Here is a 21,150-nt window from a genome sequence, read left to right on the forward strand (position 1 = left end):
TACATTTGCATTTACAATCTGCAAATTTCATTAAAAGTTTAATAAACTATCATCTTGTCTTTATTTTTAGTTAGCACATACCTTAAACACTTCAAGCTGTAAGCTAATGATAGTTATATAAGAGCAGGCGCACGCTGGTGCGCTTTACGTCCAATGGATGCATGATCCGATTAGTCGACTAATCGCAAAAATAATCGGTGACTAGTCGACTATCAAAATATCGTTTGTGGCAGCCGTACTTGTCTGAAAGTTGCTGCTTGATCTGAGCTTGTCCAGCTTAGGCTATTAGGAGACTTTTCTTCACTTTCAGTTTTCAGGAAACTCTAACTTTCACCCTCAACGTTACTTCATAGGTTGCAGCTGTTTCAGCCTCAGTCTTGCTGCCCCGTGGCGTGACTCTAGTGACTAGGCAGGAAGTTTGCTGATGCCACGCACACACAGTACCTGTACGCCGTCTTTTAATGCGCCCATGCTTAACATATTTGGAAAGGCATTTCCTCCAAGGAACAAACCAAGAGGACTTTGTCCACTGCTACACCAACAACTAAACAAAAACGCATTCTAAAACAAAGAACCCCCCCCCCCCCCCCCTCCCCCAGTCCCACACAGATCAACACAACCATCAAACATATTACAGGAATATATAGGGCTGTGCGATATGACCAAAATCTCATATCCCGATATTAAGACATCTATCGTCCGATAACGATATAAATCACAATGATGCAACATTTTCTGTAAATTCTGTGAATCTCAGGCAGTTCGACTTCTGTGAAGTGTTTCCAGCTGGGCGTCATAGACCTAGAGTCGAGTGTTTTAACTGATGCATGAAACTATACATTTTTAGACATAGGTTGTGACGGCTGCCGTTTTCTTTGTGAGTATTTATTATCATTATTATTATTATGTTTTAAGAAAAACATGACATCTTTAAGCCACCGGGAAATAGTAGGATATTTAACAGACTTCCAATGCAACAATATTAGACGTCTCGCTAATAGGGATGTGAAGGCTATAATATCCTTTTGTGTGGAATCAAGTGTAAGTGAGCGATCAGGAATCCCGACTACAGCAATCAGAGGACAAGGATGAAGAGTTACCCCAAGAACAGTTGACATAATAGCAAAATACCCTGTCCAGAAACCTTCTAGCTCAGGACACAGAAAAAAACATGTGGCTAAGGTGACAAGGAGAGCCATGGCATTTATCACATTTATTTTCCACTTCTGGATACAATTCAGAAAGTCTAGACTTAGAGAAATGCACCCTGTGTATGACCTTAAATTGAATAAGTCCAAGATGAGCACAGGAGGTGGAAGATCGTACCCTCGCTATAGCCTGTTCCCAAGACTCCTCATGTATTCGAATTCCTAGTTCTCCTTCCCATGTACACTTAAGCTTAACATTAGAGTCCTTACTAAAAGACAAGATAGCATCATAGAGTTTCGAAATGGTTCCTCTGTGATGAGGAATAAATGATAACGTCGTTTCTCACTGCTGTTCTGGAGGTAAAGAGGGGAAATTTGGGAAACACTTGGCAACAAAATTTCGAATTTGAAAATGGCGAAACAAATGGGTAATAGGGAGATTGTAACGAGAAGACAAATTGGGAAAACTATTGAAAACACCATCCACATATAAATGTTTGAACTGTTTTATACCCTTGTCACACCACACGTCTAAACTGAAACCAGATTTTGAGTGTGTTAAGAACCACCTAATTATCCAGAATACTTAAAACAGCAAGGATGGAGCGTACAGGGTCAGTCATATATAATAACAAGTCATCCGCATACAATGATACTTTATGTGCAATTTCATTACGGATGATTCCCCTGAATACAGAAGGAGGTCTCAATGTAATAGACAGAGGCTCGATGGCAATGGCAAAGAGTAAAGCTGACAGAGGGCAACCTTGACGACAACCACGACCCAGCGCAAAATAATCAGAGTAAACATCATTAGTTTGAACACTGGCTTTAGGGGACGAATAAAGAAGCCGAATCCAGGAAATAAATTTATCGCCAAAACCAAATTTCTCTAAAACTGCAAACAAGTACTCCCACTCCACCCTATCGAAAGCCTTTTCAGCATCTAAAGAAATCACAAGTTCAGGAAATTCAGATAGATGCTTTGAGTAAATAGCATTAAAGAGTGTACGGGTATTAAAAAACAATTGTCGTCTCTTTATAAAGCCATTCTGCTCTTCAGATATAATTCGAGGAAGCACATCCTCTAGGTGAGATGCAATTACTTTAGCCAATACCTTTGCATCGGCATTAAGCAGAGATAATGGCCTGTAGGAACCACAGGAGGTTGGGTCCTTGTCATTTTTGAGAAGGAGCGCTATGGTGGCTTGTGTGAAAGTAGGTGGTAATGAACCCGTTTCCAAGGATTCATTAAACACAGACAAAAGCAATGGTGCAAATTTACCAATAAATGTTTTATAAAATTCAATTGGAAACCCATCTGGGCCTGGAGCTTTATTAGGCTGCATAGATGTAATAGCTTTTAATACTTCTTCAACAGATAATGGGGAGTCCAATTGCCCGGCAATATTAGTACCAATAACAGGGTTTGAAAGATTATGAAAAAATTCATTCATTTTAGCTTTATCCGTGGGAAATTCGGACTTGCACAACAAAGAGTAAAATGTTTTAAAGGTAGAATTAATTTCCAAGGGATCTGTAGTGATATTGTCATAAGAGATTTTAATACTGGGTATCACACGTGAGGAGGCATGACGTCGTAACTGATGTGCCAACAAGCGACTAGCCTTGTCACCGTATTCATAATATGAACCACGACTGCGTAGTAATAAGTGCTCAGCCTCTTTGGTTGACATAAGATCAAATTCTGCTTGCAAATCAAGCCGCTGCTTCAGTAATTCTGGAGAAGGGTTCAGTGTATAACTTTGATCAAGGTTACTAATTGCAGCTATAAGTTCTTTAAGCCTGGCATTAATCTTTTTATTAGCACGAACAGAGTAAGAAATAATTTGACCTCTCAGGTAGCATTTAAGAGTCTCCCATAGCAGAGAATATCAAACAGAATCATTTTGATTTAAGGACAAGAACTCCTCAATAGAGCTTGAAATAAATTCACAACATTCTTTATCCGCCAGAAGGAGGGAGTTAAATCTCCAAAGTGGAGGACTACGTTTATAGGTAGAAAGTTGAATATCCAATAGCAGAGGTGAATGATCAGATATTATAATACCAGAATAGTCGGAAGAATTAACACACGAATTAAGAGTTCTGTCGATGAAAAAATAATCAATCCTGGAATAAGACTGGTGGACCTGGGAGAAAAACGAAAATTTTTTGATTGAAGGGTTGCGAAATCTCCATGGATCAACAAGATCATTCTGTTTCATAAAATCTGAGAATGTTTTAGACATAGATGATGGAGTCAAATTACCAGGAAGAGATCGATCCAAGATTGGATCAAAAACACAATTCAGATCACCACCAAGGATAAGCAAATGAGTATTCAGAAAGGGGATGTTACTCAACAAACTATTAGCGAATTCAGCACCATCAAAATTCGGGGCATAAACATTTACCAACAAAACCTTTTTCTGCATTAGGGTATCAGCAACAATGATAAATCTACCATTCCTATCAGCGATAACATTGGTCGAAGAGAATTGAACTTTCTTATTAATGAGAATGACCACTCCTCTAGCTTTCGAATTAAAATTTGAATGAAAGACCTGACCTACCCAAGGGCAATATGACCTATAATGATCCTTAATGTGAAGATGAGTCTCCTGTAAAAATGCTGTCAGAATTTAGACGTTTCAAGATCTCTTAATGGGGTTACCCATACATATTCCAACTAATGAATCTAAGAGGCATGCCTGACCCAGCAATGCTGGGGTCTATATTGCCATTAACCATTCATAAAAAGGAAGAAGAAAAGAACCAAACCAAAATGCCAGTGGCCATGAAGAGCTGAAATGGGACAGCCTCCCTCCCCAACCCTAAACACAAATACACCCCAAGTCTCCACAGAGCAGAACAAAGGAGACAGCAGTGTACCCCAAAGTAGCAAAAATGATTCACCAATGTGACTGGACTAATTGGAGTCCGAATAAAAATAAAAGCGAGAGAGGGGAAAAAAAAAAAAACAACCTCTCGCCAACTTCTCTACAGTATAACAGTGTGCGCGTAACATTAAACATGTTTTTTTTTTTTGTTTATTTTTTTAAAAAAGGGAAAAAAGAAAAAGACACCCCCCCCCCCCCCCCCCCCCCCACCCAAACAAACAAAAAAAAATCTCACAGTACAAAATATGATTTCCTCAGATGGAGAACTTTACAACACATCAAAAGTGCATAAAATTAAAAAAAAAAATTAATTAATTAAAAAAAAAAAACAACCAAAAAAAGGTGACAGAAACAAAAAACAACCCAGTCCTGTGCAAATCAATGCAGCAAGCTTGGAGAAGATTGTGCTGGACTGGTCCGAAGTTCAAGAGTATATTATATGATTCAGTTTCATTATATAACAATGAAAATAAAAGGAACCAGCACACCAACAGTACAATAACTAGCACAACGGCCTAAGAAAACAATGCACAGATGGCGTTAAACCTAACGAGAGTGTGAACCCTTATTAGCATTACAGCATCAAACTGAGGGGCTATCGAGGCTCACCCAGAGATCAAAGTTTTGACATAATCACTGGCCTCCTCTGCTGAAACAAAGTCCTTCTCGACACCCTTGTATGTGATGCGGAGTTGCGCTAGATGAAGCAGGCCATACCGAACACCTTCAATGCCACGGAGTTGCTGCCTGACAGTGTTGAATGCAGCACAAGCCCGTGCCACCCTGGCGGTATAGTCGGGGCAGACTGAGATGGTCCGGTCTCTAACTTTAATCTGTCGGCGTTCTCTAGCACGTTGTAAAATGTCAACACAGTCAGTGTGGTAATGAAACCTGCATACAATGGCTCGTGGACGGTCGCCAGGCTTCGGTGCGGGTTGGAGGGTCCTTTGCGAACGATCCAAAAGCGGCTCCTTCCCCAGATCAAATGCTTCTTTTAGCAAGGAGGCTACGGCAGCAGTGGTGCACGTGTCAGGGCCCTCCGGTACTCCCACTATCCTAACATTGTTGCGCCGCGACCTGGACTCCAAGTCTTCACACTTATTTTCCAGCTTGGCTACATGAGCTGTGAGGCCCTTGATAGTGTTTTTCATCTCAGCTATATCATCAGAGTAGACAGTAAGTGCGTGCTCCATCTCCTTGACCGTACCTTTTAGCTCGGACACGGTAGAGTCATTGGCAGCTTTATCGATCGCGTCTTCACCGCCTGCAGGTCGAACTTAATGGTAGACAAAGCATCACCCAGAGTGTCCTGAAGTTCCTTTTTAAAGATGTCGGCGATATCTTTCCTCAGCGAAGCCAACAGCTTGACCTTGAGAGCCTCAATATCAGGATTAGCTTGGCACGAGGGTCCATGGTAGTCCATGGTAATATTATGTTGAAGCACAGTACACAGTACGACGGCTCACTCGAGGTATTCAACATACCTCGAGTGAGCCGAGGTATGTTGAATACCTCAACATGGTCGCGGTTTGCAAACTAGGCCTCAGTTGTGTTTGAATCCGGTTGTTCAGTCTGACGTCACTAGCCGTGTCTGGGTCTAAACTCCGCTGCAGGTCCATATATCAAACGATCACTATGGCATTACTGAGAGTTGAAAAACTGTCTTTAGTCTTTCATCTTTAATAAAATGATCAGCGTTCTGCTCTACCAGGTGTAACAACTGAGTTTAACATCCAGGCATCCATGAAAATGGAATTTATGACATTTAACAGAGTTAGAAGTTAGCAGGAAGTTAGCTCGCTAGCTTCCATGTAAATACAATATAGCATGTCCTGACTGCGGGGTTTTGGAAACAAATTAAAACGTACAGCTCTGTTATCACTTCCAGCATAAATGAAGACAGAAAACTAAACAGCAGTGACGTTTGTAGGGTTACTGAAGTTGGGCTAGCTGGTATATAATGATGTGCTACGTGACCGCTAGCGACACAGCTATGTTAGCATAATATAAACAAGCTAACTTTTTTTCCACTCGATAAAAGTTACCGTGAGTGTTCTCGGTGGTCAGGAACAAATGTAATCGCATGGCAGGATGCTGTAAAAGGACCAAACTTCAGCCAGGAGAACAACTGAGATAATCCATCCATAATACGAGGTTAGTCATTCATATACTGCTGCATGGGCTGGGCTGTAGCTACATCCTAAGGTTTTAAAAACTGAGCTTAAATAAATGATTAGCGGTAATAAAAGCCGAGGGAGGTCAACGGTGATCACTGACTGTTTTAGGAGCTTTTTGAGATCAAATAGAAGAAAATACATAACATTAAACATGTTAACAACACAAAAGCCATATTAAACGCAGACTACTTTAGACCCGGAAGTAGGATTCGTCGCGTCATCACTGAACAACCGGATAGAAGTAGTTTTAACATTTTTTGCTGCCATTTTACGCAGGCCCGAGTAAAACTTCTCAACAAAACAATCAACAAACCAAAACAGGACTGGAAATATAGCCGAAAAGCGCGAATGAATAACAATTTAATCGAAATCGGCGGCAGCTCCCAGACTCGCGTCCTACTCCATCAAAGCTCTTCCGGAAGTCCATGGTAATATTATGTTGAAGCACAGTACATATTACTGCTCGAGGCTCTTGACTACGGTAGCCGTAATGCTCCGACAATCGTGGCTATCTGACGGACAAAAACCATACAAGTTCCACATCACTGAAGTTGCACCATTTTTACAAACCAATTCTGGTTCATCTGTTTCATTCGACGATCTGCTTTTGTCCTTCTCATTCTCTGTTGCCGCCATGCTTTTTCCGCCATGTGCCTAATAAAAACAAAGGCACTGCGCATGAGCGTTTTACCCATATTCTATCGCGATGTTTCATTTTTTTATCATTGCCTAACACTGTATTACTGTGAACGGTATAATATGGCCCAACCCTAGACGGTATATTTTAGAAATAGCTGTAATCTTGACTGCAGCGATAGTCCTCCACTATCCTATACTATAGCATTTATATAGATGATATCATTGCCATTTATATGTTGAATACTGCCCTACTTCTCCATCACACCATGTGCATTAGCTCTGAATTCACAGGCTTTAGCTCTAGTTTGTGATGACAGTCATCATTCTGCTGTGTAGTATGATCAACACCTGCTGCAGGGGGTGATCAGAACAAGAGCTAGTATCAGCTGTAGTCAGAGGTGGTGAAGATGGAGGCAGTCTGATTGTAGGATGGCGTCTTCGCTGTACGAGCAGTTGAATGATGGTGGACTGTGAGAAATGGGCTTTGTATTGAAATTTATTGTATTTATTTTATCTGTATTGAAATACAAGGTGGGCAGGGCTGCAGCTAGTTGGACATTAATGGATTAAATGGAATGGATTAAACCTTAGAAATAAAAGCAAGCAAACTGTAGACTAGTAAAACAGTCACACATGGACATTCTTAGACAGTTGGAGTAAATTCCTGTATATACTGACTTCAAATGCTGTTTGTGTGTGACTGTTTTGTTGTGTTACAGTTGTCTGACGACAAAAGGAGTCGGTCTTCTGCGCAGGAAAAACCCTTTAAATTGGGACTCCTGCTGATATTTCCATACTGAGAGGATTCTCAGTGTTTTAGCAGTGCACAGGAATAGCTTGGAAGTGAGTGGTCATTGGTCATCACAGGCTAAATTTATGTTGTACGTGTTTGGTCATCTGACAGAAAAACTTGTATTCTGGGCTTAACTCACAACCTGATAGCCCTGTGTTTTGTTGATCTCACCCTACAGTAACACACATTTTAAAAGAAGATGCAAAATAAAACAGTTTCTTGGTTGCCTTCTCTCCACTGAAGACTATGAAAGCAATAATTATCTTAAGCTGACTTCCGTTGGCATATAAGTGGTGTTCAGAAGAGATTTGAGTCAGACTGATTGAGGAGCTGTGCTGCTCTAAGCCAGGGTCTATTTGTGTGATCTCTGAGGGGCTGTTTTAAAGTCCCTTTGCTCCACATCCAGTCTTGTGCCCTGTGTATTGAATTAACTGAGGGTAGGTTTCTGCCTATCGGAGCTCTCCATTGTTTGTTTACTACCGGAGTTCGTATCTCTTCCTGTGGTTACACAGACAGATATTCCTAAATTATGGTCTGGGGCCTCGGCTAAGCTGTTTATTTTTCTGTTGCTCGGCTTGTGCTTCTTTTATGCATTTAATGTGTTTAGACTGTCGTTTACAGTGTAAATGCAGACTAGATTTCTTATAGGCTTTTGTAAAATTACAAATGTTGATAAAAGCCAACACTGTGTGGTTTATTGTCTAGTTCCATGAAGAGGAAGGAATGTAATTAGCTAACATGTGTGGAAGGATATCAGTTGAATAGCCAACAGTAAACTGCATAAAGTCACAGTTGTGCCAGGGCTCTAGACTAACTTTTTGCCATGGTTGCACTGGTGCACCTAACGTTTTTTTTCTTAGGCACACCAGCACAAAAGTTAGGTGCACCCAAATTTTTCAGCCGCATCGCTTAACACCACAGTTTTATATGTTCACTTTTTTCGTTGTTTTTTTGGGGAGTAATTGCTGACCATACAGACAATATTGATTTGTAAATGATTAACAACACTAAGTTCTTTATTTGGAACCAGAGATGGGCTGTAATCTGATTACTTTTTTCAAGTAACAAGTAAAGTAAGGGATTACTATTGCAAAAACTGTAATTAGATTACCGTTACTTTCCCGTAGGAACGCTGCGTTACTGCGTTACTAAAACCGTGATTTTTTTTTTTTTTTTTTTTTTGCGAGAATGTCTCACGACAGTGACGTAAGCAAGTGCGACGTTTGTGACAACAGCTGTGTGCAGATCAACAATGGATAATATATCGAGTGCGGGAGAGAGTATGAGCATGCAGCGTTTAAAGCGTGGAAGTACTGACCTTCCTTTAAGTTTGATTCCATAAAACGTGACAAAAACATTAGCATCCATTGTGCGTGGGAAGAAAACTTCTTTTTACAGCGAACCCCCCCCCCCCCTAAACTTCCAAGCAAGCACCGAGTGCGCAACGACGTAATGGGAAATTCACGCGGTCAGTTCTTCAACTGACCGCGGCATACCTGCACCAGGGTAAACCTCCGCCTACCCTACTCCTGCTTTACAGGTGAAAATAGAGCAAAAGGACCGCTGAGTCTTTGATTTTATTTATTTTCTGCTGTGTTTTACTTGCATCTATTTGAAAGAGTGAGTGTAAACACACACACAAAAAAAATTATGTGCTGGAATATGCAGAAAATAGGTTTAAATATTAAACAAATTTCTTCCAGTCAGAGAATGTTGCATATAATTAAATTTTTGCTTGATGCATAAAGTTAAAAGATTAAAACTAATAAAACAAGTTTTAAAAAGGGACCTTTCCATTTGATTATGATGGATTATGTAGAAAAAGTAGAATTGGGCTGAAAGATCTATCGCTTTATCACCTATTCAGGTTGTAAATCGTGTTTTTAAAAAGTAACTAAGTAATTAATTACTTTTGAAAATAAGTAATCAGTAAAGTAACGGGATTACTTTTTTGGGGAATTAATCAGTAATTAGTTACTGATTACTTTTTCAAGTAACTTGACCAAAACTGTTTGGAACACAGTTCTACAAGAAAGATAAGATCGGGCCTTAACATAAAAGTTATCAATCGTTCTTTTCATCTTTTCTCATTACACACAGCTACATCCACTTCTGCAGTTTTGCACAGTAAAATTTTTAAATAGCTTTAATGCACATAAGTATTTTGTCTCGCGCCAATTATATCGTCAGTTATATTGTTATCGCACATTTTCAAATATATGTCGTGATAAATATTTTTGGCCATATTGCCCTGCCCTAGTAGTTACCATTAACTTAGCTTGCAACACGCTGACAGAAACTCTATTCAGTGTAACTGCAATTACACTGAGTCATTATTGTATTTATAAGTAAACAGATTATTCAGTAAAGGTGGTATTTACTTTTAGCTATAGTGAGATGGATGAATATTTTCAAAAAGAATGATCGGTGCCATATTGTTGCTTTTACGGGCAGTCTAAGGCTTTAGATTGTATTTTCTATTATAGCAGGATATGAAGCAGTAATTTTTCTGGTGTAGATTCTGGTTAGAGTAAACCAGTGCAGGCAGAGACAGTGCAGCTGGAGTATGGCAACCACAGTGAGAGATCCTACGTGTAACAGCTGAGTGACTTGAAAGCAATTTGGCCAATGAGCTGGCTAGAGGAAAGAACCCACAGAACATCTGAAATATCAAATTAAAAGGACAGGGATGGTCCCCTAGTAAGTCGTGGATGACGTCGTCGTCCTGAGTAGATTAAAAGATGCTAAAGTTAAAGATGCACATCAGTGTTTCCTGCTCAAGTAAGTTCTATGTGTGGAAAACGCTGATGTGACTCTGGTGTGAGGGTTGATGTTAATCACTCTGACATTTCGGAATGTGGCTCAAAAACTGTGCTGCCATGTAATACAGTGAGAGGTCAGCAGGCAATTGGGGCACTCTAAATGTACAGTAGAAGAATTGTAATGTCAGAAACTTATGATAACAATCCACATGGTTAATGCTGGTAGACACACTTTTGTTAGCCAGCCAATAGGAATGCAGCATGAAGTGATGTGGAAAAAGCAAAACAGACCCACAAGGGGTGCATGGTAGTAAACTATTTGGGTTTTAACAAAGCAGAAAATGCAGTGAGGTAACTGCAGCAGAAATTAGTTTGGGTGGTGTGGCCTACAGCTGTTCTTGTGACTAAATAAGATGTAGCATGGAGAGATACTGCAGTCTCATGAAACAAATCTCATCAGCCTTTCTAGTGTCATTCTAGCAGTGTCAGCAGAGCAGGCCTAACAGGAAATAAACTTCTTCTAACTGGGGATAGTGAACATAAATCTACCAGTATGGTCCCTGCTGTTTTTAGTCAAATCAGTAGGAGGCTGATGTGAATCTGGTATTTGTCTGACCATTTTCCATAACAGTAAATGGACAACCGAATCATATATGTTGGTGATCAGCCTTAAAAATTCCTGGTTAGGTTTCTGTGGTGCAATGTAAGTGTTTCCATCAGTGAGGCTGTCCAGCAGGCGTTTAAGGAGATCGTACCTACCTCATTGGTCCTCCTTTTCTCCTTGGTGTTTGATGCTGAGGGGAAAAGCTGCTGTGAGATCATTGGTCAGGAAACTCTACTTATTCTGCATGTTTTTGTTTCTGCTTGGTGCGAACTCAGCCATGTCAGCGGAGCCTTTCCGCTATGAGTCATGAGTTAAAAGGCCACCCTGTGTGGCTGGAATACCTCACAACCTGTCACTCCTCCTAAGACTGTTTATTGTCGGAAGCAGTTCAACCTGCTGTGCTGGATTCAGTCAGGCAGCCTCTCAGTATCTGTTTTTCTGACCTCCTTTTACTTATTGTGCATTTTCGTGTCAGTTTGTTGCTAAATACTGCAATTGGAGGGACCAGTCATAGCATGTACTTAAAAGATAAAAAAAATGTCTGTAACCACTGTGATATCCATCATTGGTTTCTGCAAGGAAACTTGGTATGTTAGTATTAGTGTTTTGGTTGCTGCCATATTGGCATTTTGGGGCCAGAGGTGACTGTATCTTGACAAAAGTTAAATTAGTGACAAGCTATGTCCAAAACTAATACAAAAGTATTGCATACAAACTGTAGAAGTGCTATACACAGACCCACATATCTGCTATTAAGGGCAGTGTAACCTCTTGTACAGTCTGTGCTGCACAGCAAGCCATAGTGTCTGCCATTAAGAGGTCTACTTCAGAGGCTGAAACTAACAGCAGCGTCAGAGTGGCCACACGTCTACCTTTAAACCTTACTGTACACTCATATTTTAATAGAACTTCATTAAAATTCAGTTGCTAGCCCTGGACCTGTTTTTGCCCCCTGGTTGGGTCACTGGCTGTGGTTTTTGTGTACCTGCGTCACTGACGATGTCCTCCTGTGTTCTGATGGACTTGGAGTGGCCCTTCAGCTTGTAGCAGATATCCAGAGGACTAATGTCTCCATCTAACTACTTTCATCACCATCTTTAGCAGATGATTGTGAAGTTGGAGTTAATCAAAGAAACTGAGCTAATTATTTTACTCAGATATTAAATGTTATATAGCCAATAAAATATTTGCGGAGGAGAAACATTAACTGTAACGGTTATGTATGACGTTTTGAACTGACTAGACTGTATATAAAAGATGGGCAAATCTGCATTCTTTCTGTGTGGTAAGAAAGGAGGAGATCCCCCCTGGTTATATAAAGAAGCCTGGTTACATATGAGTGATGGCCTTTGGCTGAGTTATAAATGGCAGGGATAGCTCAGTAGGTAGAGTGGTGGCCCCATGATTGGAAGGTCGGGGGTTCGATTCCCCTGAACAGCTACCCTGAGGTACCCCTGAGCAAGGTACTGTCCTTTCACACTGCTCCCCGGGCGCCCAATGGCTGCCCAATGCTTCACTGAGTGAATGGGTTAAAGGCAGAGAGGAATTTCCCCACGGGGATCAATAAAGTACACTTTCTTTCTTTCTTCTTCTTTCAATCCTGGGTAAATGTTCCTGATGAGTTCATGGGCTCAGTTGCTAGTTTCTGTTCTTAGTGGAAACATTGTGGTGTTTATTTAGTAAAACACAATCCTGTGAGAGTCAATAAGGGGGATGAAGCATTGTATGCTATAGTGGACATACAAGTTACTAAACTATGAGTGTAAAGTATGTCAGATCCACCCCATGAGTGTTGCATCTGCTCTGCTCAAGGCTTCACAACAAGACCTCACTAACCAAAGGGTGACAATGATTGTCTATTTAATCATCTGCCACAACTAGAATATACATCTGTGAAAAACTCTGTTAGCTTAGCTGTGCACAGATGTTGGAAGCTCAGTTGTCAGCACCATATTTTCCATATTTTTATTCCATATTATACAAAGTAATTGCTTTGTAAGGCAAGTTGTTAAAGGTCTTGGTTTTGACTATGAAAGAGCACTCTTTTCACTCAGTCAGTATAATCAAACATGTATTCATGTGTCAGCATGAGTGTGGTTTTTTTTAATTTATTTTTTAAATTTTTTTTATTTCAGTAAATACGCTTCAGTATACGGTAGAAGTCTGTACAGTCTGTGGCTATTGTTTTTTTTTTTCCTTTGTCTTTTTTGTGGTGTGTGGAGCATATTTCATATATTTCAGTTTGGTCTCAGACTAAACTTTTTAATGTGTAGTATTTTTCTGTTGAAAAATCTTGCTTATCCTGCAATTACAGATGTAGATAGAAACATTGAAGTTGCATAAATCATTTAGTTTGCCAATTACACTGATTGTTGGTAGGACCAGACATTCATAGAATCACATTCTTTCTGAATTATTATGGAAGCCCATTTGTGCCAGTGTGGGTGTTTTGCTTTGTTTTTTCTTTTTTTGTTTGTTTGTTTGTCGCCCCCCCCGCCCCCCCCCAATTGATGTAAAATCATGAACTTTGGACTCTTTTTTTTTTTTTTTTTTCCCTTTTCAAGTGAGAACATTTAGCTAATAATTGTGACTTTTACCATTTTATTTAAACGTTTAAAGAAAAAAAAAACAAGACTAGACTGTTAGCCATCGTTATTTTCGCCACATTTCTCAAAATAAGAATTTTAACTTTTGAGATTAAACGTTTTAGTGTGTGTGTGTGTGTGTGTGTGTGTGTGTGTGTGTGTGTGTTTTATGGGATAGTAGTGATATTTTCCTTTAAATCCTTTAAATGTATCAGTTAAATATTTCACTCAAGGGTGTTTAAGAGATTTATGTGTAATAAACAATTTTACAAAAGTATCGAATTTTCAATTTTTCATTAAATTTGGACTTCATCTTGGCTCATCCATTCCCCCCCTGCCTTTCCCCCCTCTTTATCATTTCATCATCCTTGTCTGGAGTAGAGGTTGTGGTGGAGTATGATTATGACGCGCTCCATGATGACGAGCTGACCCTGCGACCTGGCGACATCATCAAAAATGTGCGCTACGTAGAGGAGGATGGTTGGATGGAGGGGGACCTCAATGGGAAAAGGGGCCTCTTTCCCGACAACTTTGTCAAGGTGAGAGATAGATTAGTGTTCATCTATCAACTGGCTTATATCAAATTGCAGCTTGTTTGTTGGAGTAGAGCTAACCGTGTTGTCTATCACACTGTTAGTGATAATCCTATTGAAACTGGGAGCATTATCAGAGTATAGCAGTCTGCTACACAGAAGAATTTTTGTGCTTTATATTTGTGTGGATGCTTTAAGCATCCACACTATTGAGTTCCTCTTGGGACTTCCGTACACTTTTTGGCACTTAACTACTTCCACAATTTTCAGTCGATTTTCACCGTTCAAATTTTAAACTATTCTGCTATTTCTGCTAATGTGTGCTATGTCTTTTGGTATTTTTCACTATTATACTTTTTAAAATATTAAGCTTAATTTGTCCCATTGAAATGAATGGGAAACTTCTGCAATTCTGCTAAAATTTGCTTGTTTTCGAAACTTAACTACTTCCTCATATTTTCACGTAGAACAAGCATTCAAACTTTAAAATGTTCTCAAATTATTGGGCTATTCAGGTATAAATCAGCTTTTTCAAATCTTTTACCGTTTTACTTTTATGCCTCTTAAAGTTTTCAGTTGCAAAATTGTGATTTTTCACAAAATACATGCGTTGTTATGGTTGCTATGCACTTGGCTTCCAGTGTGCCACTGAAGGTTTTGCAGTCTTCTCTTCATGTCCGAACAACTTCTTGCTACTTGCTCAATTTTCACTCAACTTCCACAAATTATACATCAAAACGTAGGTATTTTTGCTGGCTTTCCGAAAATGTCACTATCATTGTTGTGGGATTTATAGAATTTTGGCAAATCTCCTCAGACCAACACAAAGTCGCAAAACTCTCCATAGAAAGTCAATGGAGAGCTTGTTCAAAATCACCGCTTGATTTCTGTAATGAGAGGCATATTCCAATCGTCATATCTCCTTAACGAAGCAAAGTTAAGACATAAGGCTTGTCCCAGTATATCTTCAGACACTCCTGACGCTCACAATTCAAGAATTTTTTTCTCACCTATTGCCGTTCTGAAATGAGTTAGACTTGTTTGAGAGTAGGAAATTTGTCCTTCGCTCAGATTTCTTCAGATTTCAAACTCTGGAAATGAACCACTTTTTTCTCTCGTCATATCTTTTTAATGGATTTCCACAGAGACCTGAAAATTTCCATGATTGTTCACCAAAGCCTGCTGTCTCTTACGGTGAAAGAATGATATCGATACTCCAAATAGATTTAGAGTTAGAAAGCGTTGTTTGAGGGCAAGTCAAGGCAGTTTTTGCTTTGCTCTACTCAGTTATGGTGCATTAGAAGTCAAATATCTTTAATAATTCATATTTTAATGATAAATTGTCAACACTTTAAGATTCCCCCATCTCTTCTGAACAAAACGGTGTAAGAATGACCGTTCTAGCCCCTACGGTTAGGAAATTATGGTCATTTGTTTGAGGGGAGTCGTCATTACGAGAAATAGACTGCAAAAATCCTGTGTCTCTTTGTGCTGCGTGCACCTGTTTTGGCGGGAAAAAGTGCACAGGCTCTCTGATTGGTGGATTCAAATTGAGCAGCTCCCAGGCTGCTTGACTGAGCATGAAACTTGCTTCTCTCTCCCTGTGTGTGTGTGTGTGTGTGTGTGTGTGTGTGTGTGTGTGTGTGTGACAGAGAGAGAGAGAAAGCCTTTTTATGGGATGATCTCATTGTAAGATTCAAATTCAATATATTTAGACTGGTTGACTGAATTGGATCTTGTGTGTGTGTGTGAGAGAGAGAGAGAGAGAGAGAGACCCTCTTTAGGGCAGCATCTCATTGTTGGAAAAAATATAATATATTCAGACTGGTTGACTGGCATAGACCCTCTGTGTGTGTCTCTCTGTCTGTGCATTTGTGTATACATATTTGATTTTGTGTGTATCTGTTGGCTGTTCCTTCTTGTTTTTTAAATTTATTTTTATTTCTTTATTTTTTTTTCACAGGTGAATAACAATTAGTTTTGAGGGAACTTAACCATGTTCCGTTTTTTTTTTCAGCTTGTCATCTTACATTTTCCAGTATTTTCACTTAAGTTATTACTATTCTGTTCAATCATAGTATTTGTTCTAAATCATTGTTATTATGCTATATTGTAGTATTTCTGCTAAATCATACTATTTCTACTATACTATATTTTTCTTTCTAAATATAGCATTTCTGCTATATAATTGTATTTCTGCTATGTTATAATATTTGTGCTAAACCAGAGTATTTGTGCTGAAACATGGTATTTCTGCCAAATTATAGTATTTCTGTCAAATTATAGTATTTGTGCTGAAACATAGTATTGATTTAAAATTACAATATTCATAGTTCAACACAGTGTCTCTGGTAAATCACAGTATTTCTGCTCTGTTGTACTATTTTTCTAAATCATAGTGTTTCTGTAATGCTTAAGTATTTTTGGCTAAATACATTCTTTCTGTTATCTTATATTATTTCTCCTAAATTCTTGTATTTTTGAGAAGTTATCATGTTTCTGGTAAGTTACAATATTTCTGCTAAGTTCTGGTATGCTATTGTATTTCTGCCAAGTATTATGTTTCCTCTAAGATATTGCAGTTCTGCTAAGTTATTCCATTTTAGCAAAGTTCCTTTGCTTCTGCAAAGTTTTTACAATTTCTGCAACTTTTCAGCCTTTTCAGCTAGTTTTTGCATACAGCTTCAGCTTTAAAGCATCCACACTGCATTTTCGCAGGAAATGCTAATTTTTCTAGTTAATATTACTTTGATGAATGATGTAAACATTTTAGAATAGAAAGGATAGAACTAAAGATCAGAAAGTGTTTACAGAATTCCTTTTGCGAAGTTAGATTTGTGTTTTGGAAAAGCAGAACCTTTTTATTGGAATAAAGGTTTAAAGGGGTAACTTGACCTGGTATCATTTTGATGGATTATTTTAGAGACATGAGCAATGTTCCCTCTAATTTTTCATGTGTCTGAGCGAACACACAAACTCCCTGAGCGGTCCCTTGGACCACTGTGAGCAACAGCAGACATGTGCACTGTGGTCACGCCAGCATTGAATCCATCCAAGTTACGTGGTTTATTAAAATAATCAAATTACAGCATTTATGATAGACTACTTTTAATTAACTGCTTTAGCCCACTTACAATGAAAATTAAAAAAAAATCTTGTTCATGACCTGTGTAGTATGTTAACTAGTGGTGCAACGGATCAAAAATCTCTCGGTTCAGATCGGATCACGGTTTTAAGTCACGGATCGGATACATTTTTGGATCAGCGAAAAAAGACAAAAATTTAACATTTACTTATTTACTTATTGAAGTATTTTTTGCCTGTTAAAAACATTCAACTCAAGACTCATTCCACGCACTTATAAAAAAAAATAAATTATGATACAATATAGGGCAGTACAGGTCTTTGTATCTACCACTCAATTCAATTCAATTTTATTTATAAAGCGCCAAATCACAACAACAGTCGCCTCTAGGCACTTTATATTGTAAGGTAGACCCTATAATAATACATACCGCTCATTATATCGCACTCTGCTGTGATATAATGAGTTGTCACGGTCACGTAGCTTTCCGTTGCCCTGGAGGTCCACCCATTTGTAGTAGTTGGGGCAACAGTAGATGCCTGGGACAGTTCAGCCACGACTTAAATCTTTTCTAGCTCATACATGCTTGGATCTTGCCACTAAAGTGGACGCGAACACAAACGCATGGCATAAGCACGTTCATCATAGCTTAAGCCCCTTGTTTTGCACAACGGAATACAGCCTTCCATCTGCAGCTAAACACCCCAATAGCTTTTGTAATAGCTTTAGCCCGGTCGGATTGGGCAGCAAAGGGCTGCTTAAATACCGCAAACGCCTCTGCTCCTCCACTTAGACCGCTAGCGCTGGCCATAACTATCGCTTGACAGACCCACCACACGCACCATACACATACTTTTTTTTCTTCTTTTTCGAATCTTCGGATCACGTGCGTACCGAACCGTGGAGTGGGATCGGTTCGGATTACGGATCAACCGTGATCCATTGCACCACTAATGTTAACACTATTGGAAGTTTAAAAAAAACAAAAAAAACAAAAAAAAAAACACTTCAACTCCAATTTTGAAAACACAACTTTCTTTCTTTTTTTTTCTTTTTTATAAAGCCCTGACTTGTATTATGAGTATGAGTCTGTGGTCTGGGAGAGCGTCATGTAACTCTGTAATAACCAATGTTGGGCAATTAATTATATAGTTACTTCTTCAACAAAGTAACTGAGTTATGCAAATTACGAAGTTTTTTTGCAGCTGTTTATCTAAAAATGCAGCCAAGGCGGTTTTTTAAATAAACTTTTAAAACTATTTACAGAACAATCAGGTGTTCTGCATCAAATTTGATGCCACACAAATTATTTGTGCCACTTCAAAAATAATTTCTGTCCACTATGAGATAAAGGAGAACAACCTGATACCTGCAGGCCTGACAACAGGAGATGTATCACTCCTGTAACACCTGTAATATTCAGTAGTCGCCTCATTGTTCTGACACACACAACAAAACTATTGACCACACTACACACTAACAACACAAGATTTGCGCTAAACGTCGTAAATCGCTCACATCTCAAAACACCGCCGTCACTCCTAAAACTCCCCCCCTTTCCTAAACAACTAAATGCCATGTTGGCATATCATTTTTTGATTGGGCGACATGATACATTTTTCGACCAATAGGAAAGGGTGGGGGTTTTTTGGTTTTGTTTTTGCTCACAGGCGGCGAGTGCTTTCAAGCGCTTTCAAGCGCTTTCCTTATAAAACGCTGTTTTTACTGTTTCTTCCCGCAAATATAAACAACGATAGTATTCAGGAAGCAAACCAAACATTGCATATATTTTTATCATAACTCTGGTTTTACGTAGCCTATCAACACAATTTAAAAACTGGTATAAAGTCCACACTTTTTCCGTCAGTTGTTCCGTCTGTCCTGCTCACATATCTAATGGTTGTACACATTGTCATTAACGTGGCTTCACTTCACATCAGCCACACTGCTTTGCTAGCTAAAACACTGGTGTCGGCACATAAGGACGCTGTCATAGCTTGTCAACGACGTTGATTAGCTGCATATATACGAATGTGAATCGCATTATTGCCTGGACTATGGGATAAGTTGGCATCGTTGTTATCCCATACGGGAGCAGCCAGTCACTTACTGACTAACACTGCAAAACAGAATTGTTTAAGTTTTAATTTCAATTCAGGTTAAAAAAAATTTTTTTCTTTTTTTTTTGTGCGCAATGCAGATTTTCTGTGCGCAGAGACCGTGCCAGCAGTGTGCAATTGCGCACGTGCACAGCTTAGAGGGAACATTGGATGTGAGGTATCTTGTATTTAAAAGCACCTCTGTCCTCTCGTGTTACTTCTCTGTCTCTTATGTTAAGCACTTTGGTATACCGCTGGTTTTTAAATGTGCTCTATAAAAAAGTTTGTTGTTGTTGTACCTTATGTGTCTGGCCTTAGCCTCTAAGGAACAGATACCACTGAGCTGAAAGCATTGGTATCGACACTGCAATACTAATTTAAAGATTTGTAACCCTTACAAAGGTTCCTTTTTAGATGAAAAGATAAAAATAAGACTGAGTAGTACTTCAGTCTGTCACCAAACAATCTGATATAGAAACAAATGCAGAGGAGCAGTATCGGGATTGGGGTGTTGACTTTTTTTTTCCTTTTCTGGAGTGAAACTGGTTATTAAACTGTCGTCTGCAGAGCTGTGTCCGGTCTATGATGACCTTTCTTTGAGAGATAATTTTGTGCTGCTTTAACAGTGAAATGTAGGAACTGCCAATTGCAAAGTCATTCTTAAAGCGTAAACACTACTTCAAATCTAAAGCACACACTGATAACACAGTATAACCTGTATATAAAAGATACAATGTAACCAGTTTTTTCAGCCTCAACCATTTTCCAAACCGTTTCTGTAACACAACAATACTTGTCTGTTAATTAGTGGTGTTTATCAGATAGTTGTAATACTGCAATATAAAATAGTATGTAGCCATAATATTTCTAAGATATTGCCAATGGGTCGAACACAGTTAAGTTGTCTAGTGAACAGCTAACTGTTATCTGGGCCTCCACTAGCAATCCTGTAACTCTAAACGGCTCTCCCTTGCCTTTAAGCCTTTTGACAGGATCAAAATTATCTTAAGGTAAATAATAAATTACAAAATGTACCCATCATACAACTGCTAATGGGGCCAGGGACTCTCCATGGAGGCTAAAACTTGGCTATAAAGATGCTTCGTAATGCAGTAAAACTAGACATTTTAATATAGAAATAAAGCAAAAGTGCTACATAGATAGCTTAAACAAATTGCCACATAATGATCTTACATTTTTTTTGACTTGGGTTTTCACAGTGTAGTGTCTGGAAAGTTCCACTAATGTTAATTTATTACATTAATGTCGCATGATAATAGTAAAGCTCACTGAGTATTTCTCCAGTGGTCGGGTAAATCATTCCCACAGTTTGAATGAGCCAATGAATTTACAGCCACCAATAAACAAGTGCTGCTTAGTGCATTTGATAGCACAGCAACTTTCTGGCATTTTGGCAAAGATAAACTCAGAGGCGTTTAAAGAATGGTTGGAGAGCCAAGAGTATTGTTTTCTGCCCACCCACTATGTATTGGGATAACTTGCTTTTTGAGCCAATTTTTGGCACACTTTACATTGCTGAATCAAATTAGGGTGATCAGCCCGGATACAGTTGGTTTCCAATAGAGAATTTCCTATTGTGGCTTGTCATTATGAATGAGCTTGGACTGTGAACGATGAAAGTGGCCTCTGATTTAGCGAGGGCTTAAATTGGTTGATTAATGCTAGTGGTCAACCTTTTGCTGTTGGATTTGGGTGATGCTGCTACTAGTAGTAAATGGCCTGTATTTGTATAGCACTTTACTTAGTCCCTATGGACCCCAAAGCGCTTTACACTACATTCAGTCATTCACACATTCACACA

The 21,150-nt window shown here is 39.0% G+C and overlaps 1 protein-coding gene across 3 annotated transcripts in view; it reads left to right on the forward strand.

Annotated features, from left to right (window-relative positions):
- Positions 1-21,150, forward strand: part of cd2ap (CD2-associated protein) — a 111,062-nt gene that overhangs the window by 12,218 nt on the left and 77,694 nt on the right. For all 3 annotated transcript variants that reach the window (XM_004574083.5, XM_004574084.5, XM_004574085.5), the window contains exon 2: positions 13,993-14,150. In XM_004574083.5, coding sequence (XP_004574140.1) covers positions 13,993-14,150 — 158 coding nt within the window. The remainder of the gene's footprint in view (positions 1-13,992; positions 14,151-21,150) is intronic.

The sequence above is a fragment of the Maylandia zebra genome, linkage group LG15, assembly GCF_041146795.1.
Source record: "Maylandia zebra isolate NMK-2024a linkage group LG15, Mzebra_GT3a, whole genome shotgun sequence".
In the NCBI taxonomy this organism is placed as follows: Eukaryota; Metazoa; Chordata; class Actinopteri; order Cichliformes; family Cichlidae; genus Maylandia; species Maylandia zebra.